The sequence below is a fragment of the Haliotis asinina genome, chromosome 2 (genome assembly GCF_037392515.1).
Source record: "Haliotis asinina isolate JCU_RB_2024 chromosome 2, JCU_Hal_asi_v2, whole genome shotgun sequence".
NCBI classification, from domain to species: Eukaryota; Metazoa; Mollusca; class Gastropoda; order Lepetellida; family Haliotidae; genus Haliotis; species Haliotis asinina.
Genome location: NC_090281.1, coordinates 83,636,664 through 83,660,523, shown reverse-complemented (window position 1 = coordinate 83,660,523; position 23,860 = coordinate 83,636,664). Strand labels below are relative to the sequence as shown.

The 23,860-nt window shown below is 36.0% G+C and overlaps 1 protein-coding gene across 5 annotated transcripts in view; it reads left to right on the top strand.

Annotated features, from left to right (window-relative positions):
* LOC137274457 (protocadherin-1-like) overlaps positions 1–17,185 on the top strand; it is a 45,993-nt gene extending 28,808 nt beyond the window's left edge. For 2 of the 5 annotated variants that reach the window (XM_067807646.1, XM_067807647.1), the window contains exons 2-5: positions 319–3,205; positions 4,171–4,344; positions 5,239–5,377; positions 11,463–17,185. In XM_067807646.1, coding sequence (XP_067663747.1) covers positions 467–3,205; positions 4,171–4,344; positions 5,239–5,377; positions 11,463–11,947 — 3,537 coding nt within the window. In that variant the 5' untranslated portion in view covers positions 319–466 and the 3' untranslated portion in view covers positions 11,948–17,185. Of the gene's footprint in view, positions 1–318; positions 3,206–4,170; positions 4,345–5,238; positions 5,378–10,399; positions 10,494–11,462 lie in introns of all 5 variants that reach the window. The other 3 variants (XM_067807650.1, XM_067807649.1, XM_067807648.1) reach the window with 3 other exon arrangements.
* Positions 17,186–23,860: the final 6,675 nt, after the last annotated feature.

The window sequence follows — 23,860 nt, the reverse complement described above, 5'->3', positions numbered from 1 at the left end:
CTTTTTGCCAGCTTGATCAAGTTTGAGATTTTGTCTGACCAAATTATTTGATCATGGCAGGATGCTGTATCTAGGCTTTGGTTCTGACGAGATGAGGAAACTGCTTTACATTGAGAATGTTTTCTGTTGTCTGATATAATTTTTAATGTATGTTCAGGTGTCCTTCTGTGTTTGTGTCAGTGTATATCGGTAATAATAATCTCTTTCTATTTGGCATTTGACATTATACACAAAATGATTCTGCTCTGTTTCAGTTCTTACTTCGGAAAATGTTTTACATCCTATTCATGATTTTAATTAGTTTTCATTTGTTTTCAGATTCAACATTTGTAGATAACCACAGAGTGACAGACTGAATTTGAATGAAAGCGACAGACATAATGATCAACAACTTGCAGCATTCTTGACAACTTTTCCACATTACCACTAAAGATATTTACCTGAAATTAAAGCACCAAGCAACAAGATGGTTTCCATGGCAACACTTATTCCACTAGCTGTTCTACTTCCTGCCTTGTGCCCAGCTCAAGAGATAGTGCTGTCCTACAAACTGAAAGAGGAGCAATCAGCAAATACCTATGTCGGTAATGTGGCCCGAGACAGTTATTTGTATGGCAATGTTACGGAGAGTGTATTTCAGAGGCTAAAATTCAACTTTTTCTCTCAAGGGAACCCATCTTCCCGACTTTTTGCAATTGACGAAAAGAGTAGTACAATTCGGACAGCACAAGTGATCGACCGAGAATCACCTGATGTCTGCGAGGGAAAACCAGAATGTATTTTGAACCTAGACATTGGTGTGTACATCCGAGACGTATCAAAAAATAGGTATGACCTCTACAAACTGATGCAGGCCAAGGTTGATTTAGTGGACATTAACGACAACAAACCTGAATTTCCCCAGGGTTCTGTCAGTCTCAGCTTACCAGAATCGGTTCCAGTTAATCATATGTTATTGGCAAGTGGTGCCATTGATAAGGATACTGGAGCCAATAATTCAATTAAGAGCTATGAAATTATACCTGCAAATGGGATGTTTGATCTCAAGGTACAACACAATTTTGGAACGTCTGATCTTGGAATTGTCGTCAAACATAGTCTAGACCGTGAGACCAAAGACTTCTTTCAAGTGACCATTGTTGCTAAAGATGGAGGCTACCCTCAGCGGACTGGATCTGTGTTGATTAATATTACCGTCACCGACGTCAATGACAACAGCCCAGCATTTATTGAGTCATCATATAACGTGACCGTCATCGAAAATGGCACACTCAATGCCACAATTCTTCAATTATCTGCAGTTGACCAGGACAAAGGAGAAAATGGCGAAATTTCATACCATTTGAGTTCACGAGCCTCTGATAAAGTTCGTAAAGCCCTTGCTATTGACCCCACTTCCGGTAAGGTGTACACTATAGGCGATATTGATTATGAAGAGAACAAGCAATTCCAGTTCATGGTTGAGGCCAGGGACAAAGGATCACCATCTCGGTCCTCATTAGTACCTGTTGTTATTAATGTTATTGATAAGAATGATAACAAACCAGAAATAAACATTAACTTGTCCCCAGAAGGATCTGACATTTCAGAAGGAGCAGAAACAGGCAGGTTTATAGCTCATGTTTCTGTTACTGACAGAGATGATGGTAAAAATGGAGATTTTACTTGCGATATGAATGATGCCCACTTTTCCCTTGATAAATTCAATGCAAATGTGAACAATGTGTATAAGATAACCCTGAAAGAGAAACTGGACCATGAAAGCTCCCCAACTCATAATGTTACCATCACCTGTAAAGACAAGGGAGATAACCCTCAGACAAACTCAACCAGTTTCCTAGTCAGGGTCCTTGATGAAAATGACAATGCACCAAGGTTTAATAATGTACCAATTATTGGGCAAATTGTGGAAAATAACAAGCTTGGTATGGAGATTCTACAAATAACTGCTAAGGACTGGGACAGCAAGGAGAATGGTAGAGTGACATATTCTTTAGACAGTGATGCAGGATCCTTGTTTACCATTAACCCCGAGACTGGGTCTTTACTTGCTACAGCACCATACGACAGAGAAACTGTGTCAAAGTATGAATTTGGTGTAATAGCCACGGATCATGGGTCCCCACCCAAATCATCAACCGCCAAGGTCCTGATCCGAATTCTGGATCAGAATGACAAGCCACCAAGATTCACTGTGCCTGTTTTCCGAGGATATATTCTGGAGAATCAACCAATCAGAACACCGGTTCTGAATCTGACTGCCACAGATGAGGATGAGAAACCAAGCATGAAGTTTGCATTTGGGCCAAACTCAGAAGTGAACAAGTGGTTTGCTATTGACGAAAATACTGGACGAATCACAAGCAAGCGTTCATTTGATCGTGAAACTCAGAAAAAGTATAACTTCACAGTGATTGTTCAAGATCCAATGATAACCAGTTTTCATGATACCGCTAATGTTACGATTCATGTCCGAGACGATAACGACAACATCCCTATCATCACCTACCCTACCAAGTCCAACAAGACCGTGCGAATTCCTTATGGTACCAAGGTTGGAACAATTGTCACAAAAGTAACTGCTAAAGACACAGATGATATTGACATCCAGTTCATCAGATTAACTTTTTCAATCATATCTGGTAACAAGGGAAGTTTGTTTAACATAAATCGAATGAATGGTGAATTAGCAGTTTCTCGTGTCATGAAATCATCAGATTTAGGATTTCATGGACTAAAAGTTGCTGTTCATGACCGTGGAACGAATTCAAAATCAGCAACTGCAACCTTGGATATCTTTGTTGTTGATGTTAACGGCACGGCTAGGAGTGAAGGTCATTCAGAAGTACTTGAAAAGAATATGATGATTGTGATTATATTGATAGCAGTGACAGTTATATTAGCAATTGCGATATTTGCAACAATATGCATGATTCGCAGAATTGACAGAGAACGCCAGCAAAGAAGATCAGCTATGATTAAAACAGATGAGGACAAAACATTAACAGCAATTTCAAACAGAGACAGTTTTTTAGTCATAGCCAAAGACTCAAATGAGAATGATGATACAAAGTTAAAACGGAATAAAAAGGAAGTTAGTTTCACATTTGAGGATGATCGAGATATACACAACATGAGCAATTCTTCTGGCCATGCGTCGATGTCAACGTTTGGAGTTCCGGCACCGACAGAACATTCCCAATCGGTAGGTATAATTAGTCGTAACATCGATTTGTCTGTAATTTTACAATTAGTCTCTGCTAACACCTGAGTCTAGTGCTTCCAGCTCCACTCTTCAGCACTGTCAAGATCCTGTGGGATTTGTGTTTTCACAAACCTGTTGATTGTTTTTTTTAACAGTCAGTATCACATTTTGAGTGTCTATTTGAAATAGTTTCCTTTTAAATTACACACTGTCACTTTAAAATTTAAGTTTTGAAACATAATTACAAATACCTATTCAGGATAGTGACCTTTGGGACAATGTGTCAATACAGAGAAGAGTATTTCAGTGAAAAATTGTTGCTATTTTAATTACTGGCTTATATAAAATTTCAACTTTTTTTCATCGGCTAGGAGTCAGGCTTGTCATACATATAAATTAGATGTCATTTTTTTGTTTTGTTTGAAGGTATTTCTGTGGAACCCATTCAGAGTAATTCAGTTGAATAAATTGAATCAGCTGATCTTATTGTGTATTCTGAAAACAACACTGTACAATTGATTAGCGGCTGATTGAAATCATGGTTGTTTGTTTGAACTAGGAGAACTTAATTTAAAAGTATTGAGTTCAAATTTTTAAACACTGAAGAAACAATGGTTACTTTCTTCCCAAAGAATATTTTGTCTTCAAAAGAGACGACATCTTGCATTACATTGATTAGTTCATACATGGCGGTCATCAAAGTTTCAGAAAAGTTTAAGCTACTAACTTCTCCTTGAGCAATCACTACTTTTACCCAAAGTCAAATTACATGTTCCAAATAAAATATTTTTGCTGATAAAATTACAATAATGCTGATAAAATTACAATTATGCTGATAGATTTTGTGAGCACACTGAATTAATTTTTAAATTTCTGTTGAAATTTACTTTGCTCATTTACCATTTTCTCAGTCTGTTAGATGGCGCTATGTATATTTATGTACATTCTTGGTTGCGTTTCACCAGAATTCTCAGGAGGTGAATCTCATGATGACCCCCATTCCTTCGCTGGTTGAGAAACAAAACAACATGAACAGCCCGGGTGCACACGAACCTTCTAACATTCCAGTACAAAACAATATCCCGGTGACGCCACACCCCACCGATAAAACGTGGATTCAAAATATGAATGAGTCTGAGGTAATGTCAGTCGTTAACAAAAATAAATTCTTCTCAATGTAACAGTTATGTGTTAGGCACAAATTGTTTTTCAGACATATCAAAATTCTTTGCAGGACTTTTTGTATTATTTAATTGTGAAATGTTTGTTTTTTAATGTTTGTGTTGTGAAGCATATGGGCTTGATATTTACTGACAATGAAATGCTGAAAAGTTGGGTTTTGGGGGTTTTTTTCTCTGATACTGGCTAGATCTAAGATAGTAGAATGATGCCACTCAGTTCAGCACATTTGTTATAGAACTGACTAATTCAGAGAGTTTTTGTGAAACTATCTCGGTATAATGTCAGAGACATAGAAAGAAACATTAACAAATATGTTGTCGTTTGCTGACTTGTGCTCGTCATGTGATTTAATAAAGTTGATAATACCATCAGGGGATTTTAGGTATGAAATATATTCAGTTCTTCCATGAACAAATCAAATCAGCTAGCCGTTGTGTGTATATTCAAAACAAGTCTGTACAATTCATTAGCTTCAGATTTAAACTTGTTTAGTTGAAGAATGTTTAAATCTCTTTGAATCAGGTATCTAATTATACTTGATACAAAATTAACCATTCATTCTCACAATAACAAAAGAGTAGTGTGTTGAAGCCATGGTACAATTGAGGTATAATAAGGGATAATAAAAATATCTGGTGACACTTCCACAAATTTCAAACCAAAGTAGGTTTATCTCCTAATTGGATGAAGCAGATATTGAGAACTAGTCTCAGTTATAGATGTTTCTTTTTGCCATAAGGAAATTAAGTTGAAATTGTGCCATAAGATTGTGATTAGTTTCATTACTATGTTAACTTGAAAGACATACTTCTATAAGTTTCAGGTTCTAAGGGGTTGATTTTCAATTTCAGGCTCGTCATTTAATGGAGATTTTAAAGAAACCAGATGATATTATGAGTGAAACTTCAGGAGAAACAGGCACCAGTGACAGTGGTCGTGGTGGAAGTGATGAAGACATCAACAGCAATAGAAGTGCTACACATGATATAGGTAAGACTGTTTTCCTAATGACTGTTAATCAGTGATGACCTCAAATGGTAAAATGATGGGAATTTGCATTAAGAACTGAACATATGATAACTGTGGAATTATTTGAGGATAATTGGGGTTTTGGGTTTTGCTGAAACAGAGTGTAGTTTGACAAAGTCTGGGATGCTGTAAAATCATGAAAACTCACAGGAACACAAAATCAATAAAACAGACATTGCCTCCCTTTGTTCTGTCATCATGTTCTTTGAAACATGAAAAAAAATGCCAGCTCAAGGACTAAATTGACAAAAAAATCGGAAATGGCACAAGACACAAAAAGGAAGTACCAGATACTGTTTTATATATTTGTTTGATGCAGTTTTTATTCATGACCTACAAACTTATATAGTTCAAGTATGTATCTATTTTGGATTAAATTTCTTGATGATAAGTGGCCTGATTGTCGACCATATAATTTTCAAAGGAATGTCCACTATAATTATGGCTTGAAGTTGTTAGCAACTGACAAGACCAACATGAAATGTGTCTTGACGTCACCCTACGGGGATGGTATAAATATTTACTTTGATAAGAAACTATCTTTTATGATGGCTGAATAAACATGAACTGTTTTTGTAGTGTTAGATTATGGATAATTTTAAGGGAATTTTGTTTCCAATATTTTGAATAGGATGGCTGATCATGACCATTTGGAACAAAAATTCAGTATTGTGATAAACTATGATCTGAAAAGATAACACCACTAAAAGAACCTTTTCATATTTTCAATGTCCAATTATACGCTTATTTCACATACAGAAAGGAAAATTGTCCATTTTATGGGCTTTGGAAAAGTGGGCTGTTTCTATTCAGTTGAGAGGTCAGAAGATGATTTTCGGAGTGGTGACATCTCGCTAGGTCTCAGTACAGTTATACTGATAACATCATGACTGCAGGTAGTAGAGAGTAGTTGTCAGGGGTGTCCTCTAGTGCCTGTCACTCACAACCCTTAGGGACATTTAATCTGACATATTTTATGGAATTATCATAATCATATGTTCGGTTATGATTGCACATATTGTGGTGTTTAGGGCAGGGTTATCCTGGCTTGAAAATAGGTTGATATAAATTTAAGGAATGAAGTTGTGTTTGCTGATTTACAAGTGATGACACAGTAACACAAATTCCATGATTTGGTAGTGGTCATGTTAGGTCCCCAATACTGTCAGTATTTAAGAATTTAATTCAATTTATATTTTTGTGTATTTTGTATTTTTCATAAATATAAACATTGTTGAAGTCAGTTCTTATGAATATATATCACAACAATAACACCTACTGTTTATTTTGTTTATTAATCATGAACGCACTTAAGACATTCAGACAATGTCAAAATCATTCATTGCAAAATGTGCAACATTTTCCTGCGTGACTATCATCAACCAATAACAGTTGTCAGTCAACATTGCCGGGGACCATGTATCAGTGCGTGGTCTCTAAAGACCATTTATTGGTATATGGTCTCTGAAGACCGTTCCTAATACAATATGTTGGTTTATGGTCTCTGACATTGCCTATTTTGCATTAAAAAATGCTTGGTTTGTCACGCAAGTGTCATTGAACTACTTTAAATGTATTTATTATGACATAATTGATTTCAAGATAACTGCTTTCTCTCAAACATATTTCTGATGCTCAAAATAGAGCTTCAAAACTTGAAATTGTATTTTAGCTTAAAATCATTTTGAAATATTGTCTGCAGTTTTAGACAAGACAATAGATTAAAGCCAAGTGTCAAGATAGTACAACATACATGAATGAAAGAGAAAATTGTGTTTGACCTGTAACACAAACATTTGCACAACATGTAAAGGGGTGTATTTACGTTTTTGACAAGCACATTCCTCTGAGATGAAACATAGACCTTTATCAATGAATAGATATCAGGTTCATGTACACAACATAAGGACCCTCAAGTGACAAAGTCTGTCCATGTTTACAAAACTCAAGGGCCTTGATTTAATCCCTATCTTTAAGGTAGGTTGGACAACCCTCAAGTTTGGATCCATGTCAATTTAGCACCATCAAAAGTTATTGTATCACAGATCACAAAGTCCTAACAGCTACCAAACATGTTGAAAAGTGTGATTATGATTCAAAAACAAGAAAACTTTCCAACCAAATGTAAACACAGGTCAATCCACTGATTGAACTTAAGTGTAACAGGGTGATCTCGGCAAGAATTGAGATGATCCAAATATCTCAGAGCCATTATTTATTATCCCAAACATGGTGATTATGTAATGCTGGTTTAAGCCTAAGTCCAAAATCACCTTGTGAAAAGCCAGCGGCAAGTTCTTGACATATTGGTTTTAGATTAATGCCATTAGGGAGGCAGATTTCATGGGTATTTTGTGAGGTAATGATAAAGTCGGAGATAGGTTATCTGCAGAGAAGTCAGAAAACTGGCTTATATTTCTTCATGGCAGTGGAAGCTTCATGTGAGGTTCCCATTACTGTGATCATTATTTAAGTTCCATCAGGAAGCTCAGAGGTATTTTAGATATTCCCAAAGTGCCGTTTTGAAATTTGTCTGAAGTTTGGTCAAACTATAAAATATACAAACACATTTTTCATATGAATATTTCATTTGTGTATGGGTATGTTTGAAACTTTTCTATCTTAAATATGTTCACCAAATAAACTTTTAGGGAATTCAAATCGATTGCAAATGTTATGTTATATTGGCATGTAAATTTAGAAATCGCCTTCCCATTTATAACAGCATAATTCAAGGCAGACTGTGTATACTTTAGTGTAATGACAGGCTTTCAAAATTTCAAGCCCATAGTACTTGTAGGGATCAGTTAAGATGGGAAGATGTTCTCATCTCAAGAGGAAAGCCCTCCAGGTCTGGAAGGCCTCGGCAGAGGTAGGTTAGGGCACTTGAGTGAAAGAAGTGTGTAAACAGTCTAGAGTGAGCTCTTGGAACCGTCTGACATTGATACGTCCCACAGTTGCTGCTGTAATACACCATACACCAGATCACCATGAAGTGGTGACGATATGCCACAGCAGTCAGACTAAAAGTGACATTATGAAGAAAAATAGTTTCTTAGAGGCTTCCAGTTAATCATATGTTATCTCAGTGTCACTTTGGCATTGACGTAGGATTTGTTTCCTGGATAATTGTGGACAGGCTGCAACAAAAACTGGCACTTTGAAATATTTGGCTGGAAATGAGACATGGAGAAAATTTTGCATTATGTCTGAAATATTTGGGTTATTAATTCAGTCATTTATCATCTCCAAGTCCTGGGGAGTATGAAAATGTAAGAGTTAATTCATAGTCTGAGACACTGGAAATGCTGTTTCTCTCAGCTCTATCTAGACAGAGTTTGTAGTGCTAATACCACCATAGTTTAAAGTATGTATTAGATTTATGTGGCCATGATCTTTTTGTGAAAGGGCACCCAAGGTGTAACATCGTCTCATTGTGTTAGCTGACCTTTTTTCAACTGCTTTACTCCTTATTGCTCAGGAATTTTAAGTGATCAGTTAGATGGACATAATTGTTTTCACCAGTCTAGACAATGTCAGGATTTGTTTAAACCATGCTTTTTGTTGTTGAGAAAAGTTTATGTTTCTCATGAACTCTAGATATCATTTATCTCAGACAGAGTGGCACGTTTTTTTTACTAGATCTGTATATCAGACATGCATTTACATAAGACACAAAGGACGATCTGTTTACAAAGATGTAACCGGTGACTAAAAGAATGTAATGAAAGGTGCTTTAGACAAACAGGTAGGGCAGTAAGTAAAGATTGTTGAAGAGAAGGGACTTTGGCATAGATTTATTAGTCTGGATCCGTTTGTGCTCTAATAGAATAAGGGTTTGCAGGGAAGCACTGGCCAGTGAAGACTAACTCTGGACTCTTCAGTCAGACTGACAGAGTGTAATGAAGGTAGTCGCTTCTATTGAAATTTACGCTGCTTGCACTTGTAGATATACAGAATTTGCATTTGACCCTAGTGGTTAAGGAAATTGGACGGTTTACCTTGGCTTGTGGATTTTGTTAATATTCTGAAGTAATGGAGACCATTTTGCTTGTTTTCTTGCTTGGAAAACTCCAGACGTACTTCATTATTCTCTAATAAGACTAAGAAATTGATGATTAAATGTTTTGTCATTGACTGTCTAGTACACTAGTGTTGGTTTATCTGAACTTGGAGTCGAAGACTGCTTGGTGTGTAGTGAAAACTTGACTCTGGATGTATGGTGTGATGTCTGGAAGTGTGATTGTTGTTCCATTAATTTAATTAAAATCATAGTAATAAATTTAAGTATCTGTTGAATTTCTAAAGTCAGTTACGTTGTAAGTTCATTGATGTATCTGTTTGTGTTGACTGACGTATCCCTCATTTTGATGAAGATTGTGTTATATTTATATATCGGATCCATTAAGTAAAGACTGTGAGGCAGTTTCCATGACAAATTTTCTGAATATTGTTTGCATAGCATTTAAAACTAATTGCTTGGGTCTAGGAGCCTGTCATCTGTAGATGAAACCACAATTGATTTGGGGTTTATGTCTGGTCATATTTGTGTAGTGGAATTTATGGGGGTAGATTTGCGATGTCAAGCTTAGCATAAATCGCAAGTGACTCACAATTCACTTAGTTCTTTCATAAACCACTGAAACCGATTAAAAGTAAAGAAAGTTTCTATTTGACCATATTCTCAAAATGTAGAATAATGTATCAGAAAGGGTTCAACATGATTACTTACTGAAAGAAAACTTTAAACATGAGCAGTTTGAATTGATGTCAATAAAAAAAACATGAAACAATCAAATTAAGTAGAAAGTTTCGGATAGTTGTTTTTTTTCAATATAATGAAAAACAATTTACTTGTCAATTTTTAGGGCATGATTCAGTTTTATTATTGTCTAAATCAATGTAAATTCCCAAAAGATTATTTTTAGATTTAGAATGAGATGTAGTTTGCGAAAGTAATCGTAGAATATTTTGTACATCTAGCCAAAAATACGGCGGAATCTGCCCCATCCAAACCGATGGTAATAAAACAGTGGTATGTATAGCCCATGACAAGTGGGCTACTGCCATTAGCATGGTAAGTTAGGCTTACTGCATGTTGATACTCACATTGTGCATAGTCCCGAAGATTCCCATTTATTTCGTCCAACAGTTCAATCCTCTGTGTAGCATTTTGAGCGAACATCTTTTATCGCCACAATTTGCAGTATGACGGCTATTTTGTGGTACCCTGTAAATATCGAGGCAAACAACTGGTTAATAACAATGATTCAAGGTTTTGGTTTAATAGTGAACTAGTTCACAACTTTGATTAGAAGTCCTTCAAGGTGTTTGTTGTGATGAATTGCCTGTTTGTTTTGAATTGGCTTTGTGTCGTTGAGGTTACAAAAAGAAATGGCTGGATATCTTTCTAATTTTTTCCAGTTCCTGATAACATTTGATTGGTAATAAAGATTTAATTAAATTACATCATAATTAATCTAATCAATGCTGTTGATTAAAACGTGCCTGCGCTTGGGTGTTGTCAAGAGCCAGCATTGGCAAAGTTTGGTTTGGTTGATATTAGTACGTATTGTTCATACAGTCTCATCAGTCACTCACTCACTCACTCACTCATTCATTCATCAAGCACCTGTCAGTACCTATCAATCATAATTTTTCTCATTGATAACGACATCATGAGTTTGCATGGTGTTCCCTTGTGTTTGTTGTTGCCTGCCAGTGTTATTGTTTGTGGTTATTGAACATTAATCAAAAAATATATCATTGTTTGAGAATTTATTTAATTACAAAGCTAACAGTATTTTCCAAAATTTGATCTGCACTAATAATTGATAAATTTACTGTAATAACTTATACAGAAGAAAGTATCATGACATAAATTCAGTATTTTCTTCTAAGGAGGTTGATGGGTAGGAGAATGAGCAGAAATCTGTAAACAGCATTATTTATTTGAATTGTGAACTTGGCCGTTCCAATTTTTTTTCATAGATTTTGTTTAATTGTTCATTTTTTCCACCCTAATTTATGATTTTGATTTCTTCAGATGATCCTCGTATTCTTCATCCAGCTCACTTCATTGGAGCCGATCGTTTTGCACGATTTAACGATGGCCGCACGTCTGAGTTGTCCCGGTCATCTCACAGAAATGGATCACGTGGCCATGTTGTGTCACCAATGCCTAGTGGAACAGGTAAACGCATTAGGGAGGAATCTTTGAAATATGGAAGGTCACATGACCTCCCTCAAAGCTACACGGCCAGCCCATGCCATTTTGAACATTTTCCATCCCATAATAAAACCAAAGATTCCCATAAGTTGCAAAACGACGGTTACCATCGTATGGATCTTTCATCTTTCCCTCCCAGACAAACAGACTTTTATTCAAGTGGGAGTTGGCGGGCAGATTCCATGAGTTACCGTGATGATGACGACAGAACGACAACATCCGGAAGCTATACAATCAATCCTGATGAGCTGCGTCATGATATTGATGAGGTTTTCTACACAGAACAGGATATTGTTGTGTAACTTCAGAATTATATTGATTCCTATGGATGTTATGACATTCCGTCTGTCTGTCTGTCTGTGTGTCTGGTTGCCAAGGATACCAAAGAGTATCTAACTGTCCATGGACGCCCTGTGAAAGCCTGTGAAAACCAAAGATGCCTACTATTACAGAACAAGACTGGCATCATTAGCCACTCGAAATCTTTGTGTTAACAGACCTTCGTCCGAAGATGAACAGCCTTAGCGGAAACGTGAAGTATTACTTGTGCCAATATTTGACAAACTACTGCAAGACATTTGTTCTTGATGAACAGAAGTATGTATCCTGATAATTACCACAGACAATGAACAGATCATGTTTCAGACTACAGTAACGACACATTCGCAATGCTCTATGCAAAGGTAGTTGGATTGTGTTTAGCAGCAAAGCTAGACCGATGTAAGATTCACACATTATTTGTAGTACAGAGCTACTTTTCTGTTGCTTTTGTTGGACCAGTTTAGTTGTGAGCAGTCGTATCTGTTACAAATACAATGAAACCCTGTTAATCTGGAAACCTGCTTAATCTGGAAGTCCTGCTAATCTGAATATCTGGAATGTTGTTATATAAGTATGAGGACACTGGTCTATCTGTGATGTATTAATCTTGAAACTTGTTAATCCAATGAATTTTTTTAGAATAGTATTTTCCAGATTAACAGGATTCCACTGTAGCTCATGTTTTCATAATCAGCAAATGGAATTACCTTACGCTGATGGGCTTTTCGCTTCCAAAATAAGTGGAAAAAGTCTACAGCCTATGACAAAGTGGTGCTATATTGCGACCTTTAGGGTCAGACCTTTTTATATTCCCTGCAGAATAATCTCTTAAGAGATGCACTCACTGTCCCATGATACAGGGGACTATGTTTTATCAGACATTGATTCAATATCATGCAAAAGTTGTTTTTTTTCCTGAGATCATATCCCTGGCACTAAAATAGGAGTTGTTTTGATAACAGTGCAAGCTGAAGTAATAGTGCTATATCTTCCGATACATCAGAAACTGGTGATTAATTGTTGACAGGCTTCCACTAAAAGTCTCATGAAATGTCTCGCCAAGATTTATTTTGATGTCTGTATTACTGCTTATGTGGAGATAATTTCTGGTTTGAAATTGGATACAATTTCCATTGAACAAACTCTGGGACTTTAGGAGAGTTTTCCTCCTCATCTGAAGTAAGTGTTGACAAGTTCCCTCAACACAGCTATAGCTCATTTCCTCATTTGGGGAATGTGTGTATTTTGACACCCAACTCCTACAATTATGTTCTGTTTGTATGTTCATCTGAAATTATTTATTGACATAATAAAATTGGAAATGACTGCAGAATTATCAACATTTCTGTCATATTTGATTAAAAATGAATCAATATTGTCAGATAAACATCTGACATTTAGACACATTATTGGGACAACAATGGGTAAATTTGAATAATTATGACAGTATAAGATACAAATCTTGATCAGTGACTATCCATCCACGACATTTGTCAGTTGTTTGAAACTCTGTAAATTGAATAAATTTTATCACATTTCAAGGTCAGATGGGTCGCTTGAGTGGACAAGATTGGAGGTCCTTCATAAATGTTTATTGTTTAATGGCTTCTGTCAGACCGGACATTAAGTTTGGACAATGAGATGGACACTCAGATGGTCATCTGTTGTGGTTGTTCTTGACCACAATGGAAGCTGAGTCCACTAAGGCAAACTTTTGTTTGATCAGTCAACCACTGAAGTGACCATTATTGAATTTGCTCACTGGAAAGTGGCGATAAATGTGATGAAATTTAATGATTTTGTGGCCAATTAAAGCGTCTCACATCAGAGAATCTTAAACTGCCTCTGGAGTTTGATTTCTTTGGGGATTCACTTTTGATTAAATTGTGCACTGGTTAGAGTTATTAGACAATACAGTAATGTAATATTCCTATACTGTTCCAATCCTTTGTTCAAGTTTTCCAACAGAAACAGCAAAGACTATGGATTTTACTGGGCCATTATGTATTCGGTGATAATTCTTGGACAAGATTTAGTAGTCATATACAAGGCTGTAATAGCAGTGTCAGATTGGCATCCACATTCACAGAAATAAATCCATGCCACACAAACATTAGATTAAATCTTGACAAATTTAATGAGATTTGTTGGCAAGGAGCATGAAGTTTGAGCATTGACCAAATATCTAGGGTTAAAAGCGACCGTTGAACATGTGACTTACTAGCCTAAGGTAGAAGTGATAGCATCTTTATGTTTACTGCTATTGTGGTCATCTCATCTTCTAAGGGTCAGTGATTCTAACAGTGTCAGCTTCTTATTTGTAGGACCCAGCTGTTGGCGCTTTGCCTAATATGGTAATTTCTAACATGTCCAAATTAGCTGCACTTTGAGTACGAAAATCTTCAAAAGAAGTGTTTGGCATTTTAGAGTGAAATGAGAAAGGCTTATCTTTCAATGTCATGAGGAATTCAAGTTTAGGAATGTGTTTTAAAGTCCTTTGTCATGAGTTAGTGTCTAATTAGGAAAATAGTGACAAATTAAGTTGACCTTTTGTACACTTTGGAAAACTTGTCTCTTAGATCATGACATGCTGAATTATGTCCTGAACGAACTTTCTCCATTGAGATCGCTGTACAACTGAATTATGCTAACATTAGTGGGTTTGTAGAATGACACAATATCAGAGACAATATGAGTTTCAAATACTTACTGCCAATATGGAGAGATAAAACAATTATCCTTTTTTAAATAGAAAATACAAAATCATGCTAAAGTGATTATCCCTTTTGTAATGGACAATATAAAATTATGATAATTGTGTGGTAAACTAGAAAGGTCTTCCAATGGCTGACAAAAGTTTATGAGGTTACAGACCAATAAATGTAAACTATTATTGTGTTGAGGGAACATTGTCAGTATCTTTTAATCAATTCACCCACATTATGTTGCTAATTGATCAACTCCACGTTCCTGCTCATGGGTTCCCAAAAATGGTAAATCTCTGAGACCTGTTTCAGGGCTTTCTTCCCATACTGAGTTATTACAGCATGATATAACTGGTATTCTGACTGAAGTTAATCACCAAGTCCTAGGGTGAAATATTCCATATCAATCTGCTCCTATCATTAATGTTTTGTTGGAAGAGATACATACAGTGTTGATACTGAATCAAGAGCTTGTATTACTGATCTATATCTTTGTACCAGAGGTGCACATGATTACAAGGAATATATGTTCTTACATCTGTCTCATTTTGTACATTTTGTAACATATTTGGACATATGAAAAATTGTACATGATCATATCGTTGAATGAACGACAAGAGAATTGTTGATGAACAAAAGCACTTGCTTATGATGTTGTCTGAGAATATATGTTGTCATTCAAATTGTCTTTTTACATTTGCTATGTAAGTTAGACAGGGATATACACAAATTGTACAGACTTATACCTGATCTAGTCTTTTTATCAGTCTTAGAACCTTGCTGAATTATTCTGACTAAAATGAAATAGTTTAAAACTGAAAATTGGTTTTTTAACCAATGTCAAAGAAAACATACTTCAGCATGGTTTTCAGATCTACATGACTCAACCAAATTATTGATTATTGTAATATCAATAGTGCAATGAAAAACATTCTTGTTTTTAGATTTGATATAACATTAAGATATGTGAAGATGGTTGCTTGCAGCAAGATATTTGATAGAGTAAACCTGTGGAAAAGGAATAAGATATTTTTTGTCAGAGCATCAAATGATCTGATGTGTACAATCTGATACTCTTTTCTTTACTTTGGTGTGAATATGATTCTGTACAGTTTAGAAGGGAAAACAGATATGTCATTTAAGAACACTGGACATTTTCTGAAAAACATGGAAAGACAGAGATATCTTTATTAAAAGTGGAGTGGTGTATCAGAATTAGATACATGGAACTGTTGGTTTAGAATACATTACATTTACACTTAAAGAACCATTTCGCTGTTGGTGACCACCAAAATATTAGGTTTTTACCCCAGAAACTTGAACATATATGTCTGGGTATGTCTTTTAGCAGGTACTGCCTCCAGTTTCCATCACCTTCCCAGCATTACTTATCAATGTCTTTTGTCTCCTGACGCCTGAGACTGGCACCATTGCAGATTCACAGTCTCTGAACCATGTTATTTTCCCTACAACTTGGCCCTCCATGCAATGCTAAGAGCCAAAATGAAGCAAGTCTAGATTTCCCCAGGTGCAGGATGAATCCTAGGTCTCCTCGGGGTTTTCATTTTAAATGGGTTTATTTATGGAATCAAAATTACAGACAAAATCTGTATTGTCATAATGAGCAAGTACATACATGTGTCTGGAACCTAACTGAATTTAAACATACTATTTAGATGAGGCACTATATTTTCACTGAAATCAAATATATGTATCATGATGACAGGAATCCTAAAACTATGACAGGGACAGTACAGAAAATAACTATTTAAAAATCCCAACAATGACATTTTCACAGGAGTTTGATCAAAGTGCAAACAGATGGGCTAAGGTTATTGCTTTCACTAGAATACTAAGTACAAACACAAAACTCAATTCAGACATATTCAGTCCTAATGAAATCCTATATAATTTCCCAATTTTAAGGTGCATCTATCCAATTGAATGAAGTACAGAGAATAGCTTGGTCCCCCTGGTCCAAATCTCTTAGCACTAAGCCTTTTGTAAGCCTGTGTGCTGAAGAGTGGGAGTTAGTCTTAGTACTAAGATCACTTTGTTGAACAGCTTAACAAAATAAGAATCTAAATGGCAACTTTTTACATCAAAGTCCACCAAATTTTCATTAAGAGCATAAACTAGATCTTTAAGCTGTTGGAATGTGAAACACCATAGTTTTATTTTTGTATATTTTCAAATTTAGTAACTGCAAAATATCTACAAAAATGAACACTGATGAACAGTGTTTCATCGATTTGAATCAAGTATTAGCAGGACTGCCACATTCCTAAAGTGTAATGCCCCTCTAATACCTGACAATACAGAGTGGGAGGCCACACCCTGGATGGTGATGGAAACTACGGAGCTACCTGCGACTACCTCACCTGTGTGCTGTCTGTCGCTGCCGTCTGAATGCAGAATGCTGTGTGCGTATCACAGGTCTCTGGCTCTGTGTGGTTATCGGAGCTGTATATGTATTTATTTTCTCATACGAATAAACCACAAATATCAGTAAAACTCTACATCTGTTTTTCTTCACCGCTTTAGAAGTGTGTATGTAAGAGTTTGTTTCCTTAATCAAAGTATGTTTTATGCCGCTTTTAGCAATAATCCAGCAGTATCACAGCAGGGGACGCCAGTAAATGGGATCCATGTTTTGTAACCATTTGGGGAATCGAACACGGATCTTTGAAGTGATGAGCAAGTGGTTTAACCACTAGGCTTCTCCAGAGCTAACAGCTACTCAGAGCTCACTTAGGTCGTCTCTCACAGTGATTATGTGTAACAGTTGGATGGATTAAATATGCATGACACTTAAAGGGTTCTTCTCACCTGAATATACAGTACATTTAAAGGAGTTGTTCTGTTGGAGTGAATCTACAAGACAGTTAAAGGTCACATGCATTGTAAAACACAACTTTGCAGATTCTGATAGCTTTTGGCATGCACTTACCGAAACAAATCATCAAAAGTGTCAATTCAACCTATAAAGTTTAGAAAAAAACGATGAAAAAAGCCATCGAAATTGGAGTTCAAACAATTCACAGATTTCCCCTAGCACTGGGGGAAAAAGTGGTTTCCACAGCTATACTGAACTGCGCTCATAACACATGCACAGTGAATAGGTTCACGGAGCTTGAAACAGTATGTCTGCACGGAGTATGAGGTCATAAGTAGTAGTCTGATCTTGGTTTTGTACATAAACAAGTAAATAATCAACTTGCTACATTCAAAAAAATATGTTGATTGTGATAAGCAGACTCAGTCACAGAGGTCAGTGTCTGGTTTATTGACACTTACATGTCGGCCTATCTGTCTGCTAATCACAATATGCAATGCACAACTTCAATCACTGACCACATGCAATTAACACCTATCGGGCAAAAACGAAGAGCCTGCTAAGCGTATCAGCAAATGAACCAGTGGCCAATGAAAAAAGTTGCATTATGCTTGAGTGCACACCCACAGGCTCTGACTGGGTTCGATATCGCAGCTGCTTCATTTCGAGGGAGGTAAACTCATGTAAAAAATTTTGCACTTTTGATTTGCAATTATACGCATATAATTTTGTTTATTTGTTTTTTCTTAATCAGCAATGCATTTCATACACCATTAACAAGTGACAACTGTGTTTTAATTGTGTTTGATTTTTGGGTTGCATGTGACCTTTAAAGGGGTTATTCTGTTGGAGTGAATCTATATGACAGTTAATGGGATTATTCGTTTAAAGTGAATATACATTGCATTAAAAGGAGTCTTTGTGATAGAGTGAAAATACGGGGGTTATTCTACTAGAGTCGGTGTACAGTTAAAGAAGAATACACACAGGAATTAAAGATATATATTAAGTAGTAGTAAGTAAACATAAACAGAGTTCTTCTACCAGAGCATTTGAAGAATGGTTAGTGAGACTGGGGGCTGGGATCCTCCTCCTTAACCCACTGTGCAGAGTTGTGACCCTTTTGCTTTAGCAGGATCTGTTGTTTGAAGTTAGGATGCACCTTCCTTGTGATCGTTGTTCTGTCAGCACAATTACAATGCTCATACGGAGACCACAAGGTACATGCCTTTGACCTTTCTTCCAACAAAAAACTGGTACACATATCAATTAAATATTGCTAAATATGTTCAGCAACAAAAATAACAATCTATACTCAGTCCATTCGACCTTGTGACTCGTTAAATCATGAAAAGATAGCCTATCCTGCTGGAACATAATTTAAAATGAGGAATGCATCAAACATCATCTTAGTCTCTAAAGTCTCTTAGTCTCATCAAGTTCTAAAATGTTTGTCACTCATCAACAGTCAAATTTTCTGAGCCTTCACAGCTTTACTTTACTTGAATATTGCAGAAACAATCAGTCAAACAAATTCAGAGGAAGCATACAACTCCTTCACTATGTGCAATATTTGTAGAAAGCATGTGCTTGATTGTACGTGAAAGTTGTGAAACACCAAAGGCATGAGTTTCTGCATAAGACATAGCTAAGTATATGGCCTTGCTTTCATATCAATTATAATCATACAAATGGAAAACGAAAATGTAATAAATAAGTCAATATTTCAATCTGAATATTGGTATATCTTGAGCATAAAAGTAGAATATTTATATTACATTAGGAAATAAACATTCAGTGTTTTTCAGTTTAGAGCTTGGTAAGCTGTAGATTTAACTGTGATGAATTGAAGGCAACACACAGCGTGAGCTTTTAGATGTGACATTCACAGACGATATACGTACAGGTAATCTCACTCTACATTGAAAACACATTTTGTTTATCTCCATTCTACCATGACAAAATTAAACGCAAACTCTTTGATGTTGGCAATGAATTGGTGTGAAGCGGCACTGAATAAAGCCAGTGTTCATGGTGTAGGTTGTTGATCTGAATTCACGAAACACCAGAATTATCATAGATTGTGGGACACTGAATATATTGTCTGTGCTGAATGAGCAGAAACACTGGCGAAACATAGTTTTAACTTGTTGGTATGTTCTCCTGTGCACAGCGCTCAGGTCACGAATCTGTTGAAGTTAAGCAACATCAAGCTCAGACAATCCTTGGATGGTTGACACTGTTTGGCAGCTTGACTCCTGAGAGTTTATAGAAAGGCAGTCCTGCCCCACAATGAAGCACATGTGATGTTGTCTCACCTAAGGCAAGTGAGAATTGCCTCTGTTCACCCAGCAGAAAATGGGCACCCGGCTGGATAGAGTCATGTGACTATAACATTCTAGTGCTTAGCAGGCAGCTTGGGTTTTCAGGGGTAATAAGAATCAGATTCTGATTAAGCGCTGTGAGCAGTCACATGGTGTTTAGAGACTGGGCTATAGAAGATGACTTATTATTATTATTTAAGTGCTATAGATAAGGTGCATATTTGCATATTTTTATCAATAGAAATCACATTTACTCAATTAATCACAAATCTAGGAGTACAAAAAAATGCATAAGAATTACTAAAAACCCAGTAGGTCTATAATACCTTGTGTACTTTACTCAATGTACTAAATAGGCTTGCAGATGTTAATTTGTCATGGAGCCTGAACTCTTCAACAGTGTTAGCTAATGTTAAGTCATGCCTGTATATACACATACTATTTTATAACTGTAGCCACTGTCTGGAGTTGACTGTAGAAGTCACGTGACTTCCATGTTGCCGGTTAAAAAATGGCTGCCAACTATATTTGGGAATATAAGAATTACTAAAAACTTAGGTCTATTGAGAAGCATTTATATTTGCATATTCAGAAGTGTTAATTACCCAATAAGGAAAAGACACTGTGTAAAATTACTCAATTCCTGAGACTAGTGGGAGCACACAAGATGATAGCTACTCCTAAAAAAAAATGCAATTACTCATACATAAACAGACATGGGAGTAAAAACCCAATTCCTTAAAAAATTATCTGGAGTTCTCTGTTATTTTATAAATACATTATTTTTACTTCTGGGCATTGAAAATGTGTAGCATAACTTCTTCATAAACAAGCAGAAATTCATCTCTCCCAAAAGTGGATGATTCGAATCTAAATAGCTTAGCTGAACACTGAAGCAAAGGGGTAGCCTAGTTGTTAAAGCGCTTGCTCCAAAAGCTGAAGCAGAGGGTTCAATTCCCCATGTGAATACCACATGTTGAACCTATTCCACATGTCTCCAGTCATGATATAACTGTAATATTGCTAAAAGCAGTGTAGAACTCTCATTCACTCCCATGTTACTTTAATGAAGTCACACTGCCCAAATCAGAAACACTAAAACTTCGAGGTCAAAAGTTCAAATACTCTGTCCTTTCGTGTTTCCTCTACAACACGCAACATGTATTGCTACACATACTTTGAATCTTGTATAAACTTAAAATTGGTCAATCATAACCTTAGCAGGTACTTGTCAGTATTCCATATCAGCATGTTCCTGTGCTGAAATGGTTGTAAAATGAGGTGTTCAGTGAGAGGTAGTTACTGGTATTTCAAAAATTTGATTGACAGTATTTTCTGAATTTATGGCAGAATGTATTTTTCATGATAATGGCATAATATTCAAATACTGTATTTAAAGTTAAACACACAAGTTTCTAAAATTATATGTTTAACAGTGTATTTCCCATAATCACATTCCAGTTCAAAACAGTATTTCGCATTGTGCCATTTGTCTACAACAACAAATTTCTAAGAACAACATTGATGTTCTGTACTGGTATGTACTTTCTTACATGACCTGCATATTGCTGGAGTAGCCATGTGGTTTACATCAAAGTAGCTTGCTTGTCATGCCAAAGACTGGGTTCAATTCCCACATCGATTCATTGTGTCCCCCCATTATGATCTCACTGTCATATTGGTAAGAGCAGCTCACTCCCTCACTCCCTCTCTTTCAGAATTAGCAAAATACTTAAAACATTGGAAGGAAAGCACGTCACAGCTTGTATATATTAATCTTTCATGCATGTTGGTATGGACGAGAACTCGGAGTGAATTACACGTTCATGATATATTCCTGTGTTGTGACGATGTCATTACGCGCACTATGATTCCAAGATCAACACTCCTAAACTAGGCTATCACACTTCTATCACTTACAGGGTGTCGTAATTAGTAAATAAACATCAGAAATCTTATCGCAAAGAAAAACAAGTTTTCTTTCGTGTAAGTGCAAAGTTGGTTTCAGTTTCAAGCTTCAAAAACACAAAATCGAAAACTTTTTCCTAACATGCAACAGCACCAAGGCAACTGCAGGGGGAAATTAGGAACTGAGTGTTTGAAGAAGGTGCTAGACAAATGACCGTAACATTCCAGGAGATTATCACAGATATTTTAAGTAGGGGTAATTGGGTTATTCAAGGAGCAATACGCAAAATCTCTCCAGGTACTGAGGTGAAATGACATCGATACGCCACTCGCCTACTGCAGGTAAAAAACTCGCATTTGCACCTTGAGTGAAGGAAAGGTTATATATCACTAATGATTTCACATTGTGTGTCTTAAAGTCGTAAATATCACCAGCGTCATGGATCATATGTCTGATTTTGTTCAATTATCTACTTGGAGAGCGTGTTACTGCTCAAATTTCACACAACAATGAAACAATAATTAGCCATTACAATAATATTTACTATTTGTAACTGATATCTTCAAGGCAGCAAGTGATTTTAATTTGCAAACAAATCAATGTTTTCTACATATCAAGTAAATGTTTTTGATTAATATTACCCAATTTGTACAAGCAGATTTTTGGGGGGGCTGTAGGTTTTCTCAAGGACAATTAAGTGCCTTCAAGTTAAAACATACTTGTAATTGATAATAGGTTCCACAGAGGACGCTGAAGAAGCTATTTGTGAAACTAATCTTACAGTTTCTTATTTCATTTTTGAGGTCCAAATGGAGTGAATCATTCACCTTTGAGTTTTAATCATTGTTCAACTTTGATGATATTACAGCAAGAAGATGTAGGTTATGTAATTTGGATTTGATCTTTCTGTTAACAAAAGTTGATTATTGAAATCGTGATTTGATAAAAGAGTTGATAAAAGTTTCAAGGACTTATATAAAACCCTATTTCCTAACACAGGGAACTGCAAAGTTTTGAAGTGGCTAGCCTACAGGAGAAAGGTGATGCTCATAAACATGTATGATGGATTATGGCAAGTTGAAATGGGACGCTTTCACTTACTGATATGTTTTCAAATGGTTATTTTTTGTCATACACGCAACTTGGAAGAGCTTTTACATTAATTTTTTAAACTGAACCACTTTTAAAGAACCATTTCTTACAAACTGTGGTTGATAGATGAGCATCAACAGCTAAGTAAAACACCAAGACACGATTGATGGAGAGAAGTGAGTGTTGTACAAAAAATAATGTTGAAAGGAGTCAAATATTGAAGTTTAAGGTTGGTTGGTTGGTTGATTTGTTGTATAATGCCACAGTTAGTTATATTCCACCTATACATTGGTAGTCTGTAAATAATCCAGTCTGGACCAGACAATCCAGAGATCAACAGCATAACCATCGATATCGATCTAGGCAATCGGGATACGATGACGTGTCTGCCAAGTTAGCAAGTCTGACTACCACATCCCATTAGTTGCTTCTTACAACAAACATGATTTACTGAAGATCAGTTCTAGTCTGGATCTTCATGGATCAATCGAAGTTTAAGGGGCATGCCTAAATTTAGATGTGCCTAAATATTTTGAGTTATCCCAGACCGGACACAGATGCAACATGGCGACTGAAGAAGGTATATGCAGGCTTTTACTTCAAGCAAGGGTGTTTGGCTGAATGTTGAGAATATAACATGTATATATAATATATCATTAAAAAAAAAGTGGTGCATATTGGAGTTACAAGATTGATCAAATGCAAATGATGAAGTCAAGGAGGAAGATGATGATGAAGAGAAATTTAGGGAAAATGTGACAGTTTATTCCATTCCTTTCGAAATGTTTCATCTGTACGGATATATATTATTTTTTCTCACATGCATTGGCATTGGCTAGTGGTATGCTGGCAAACTGGAATACACCCTACTTTTTTAATGTTATAGTTTGTAAGTTTGAAACTAACCTCAAACATGTCTTACATAAAATGATATTATCCCAGATCTGATTAGTTTTCATGAACATACAAACTTACATAGCGAATACTTTGTATTTTCTATTTCACACTTTCTTTTATTACACAATTAA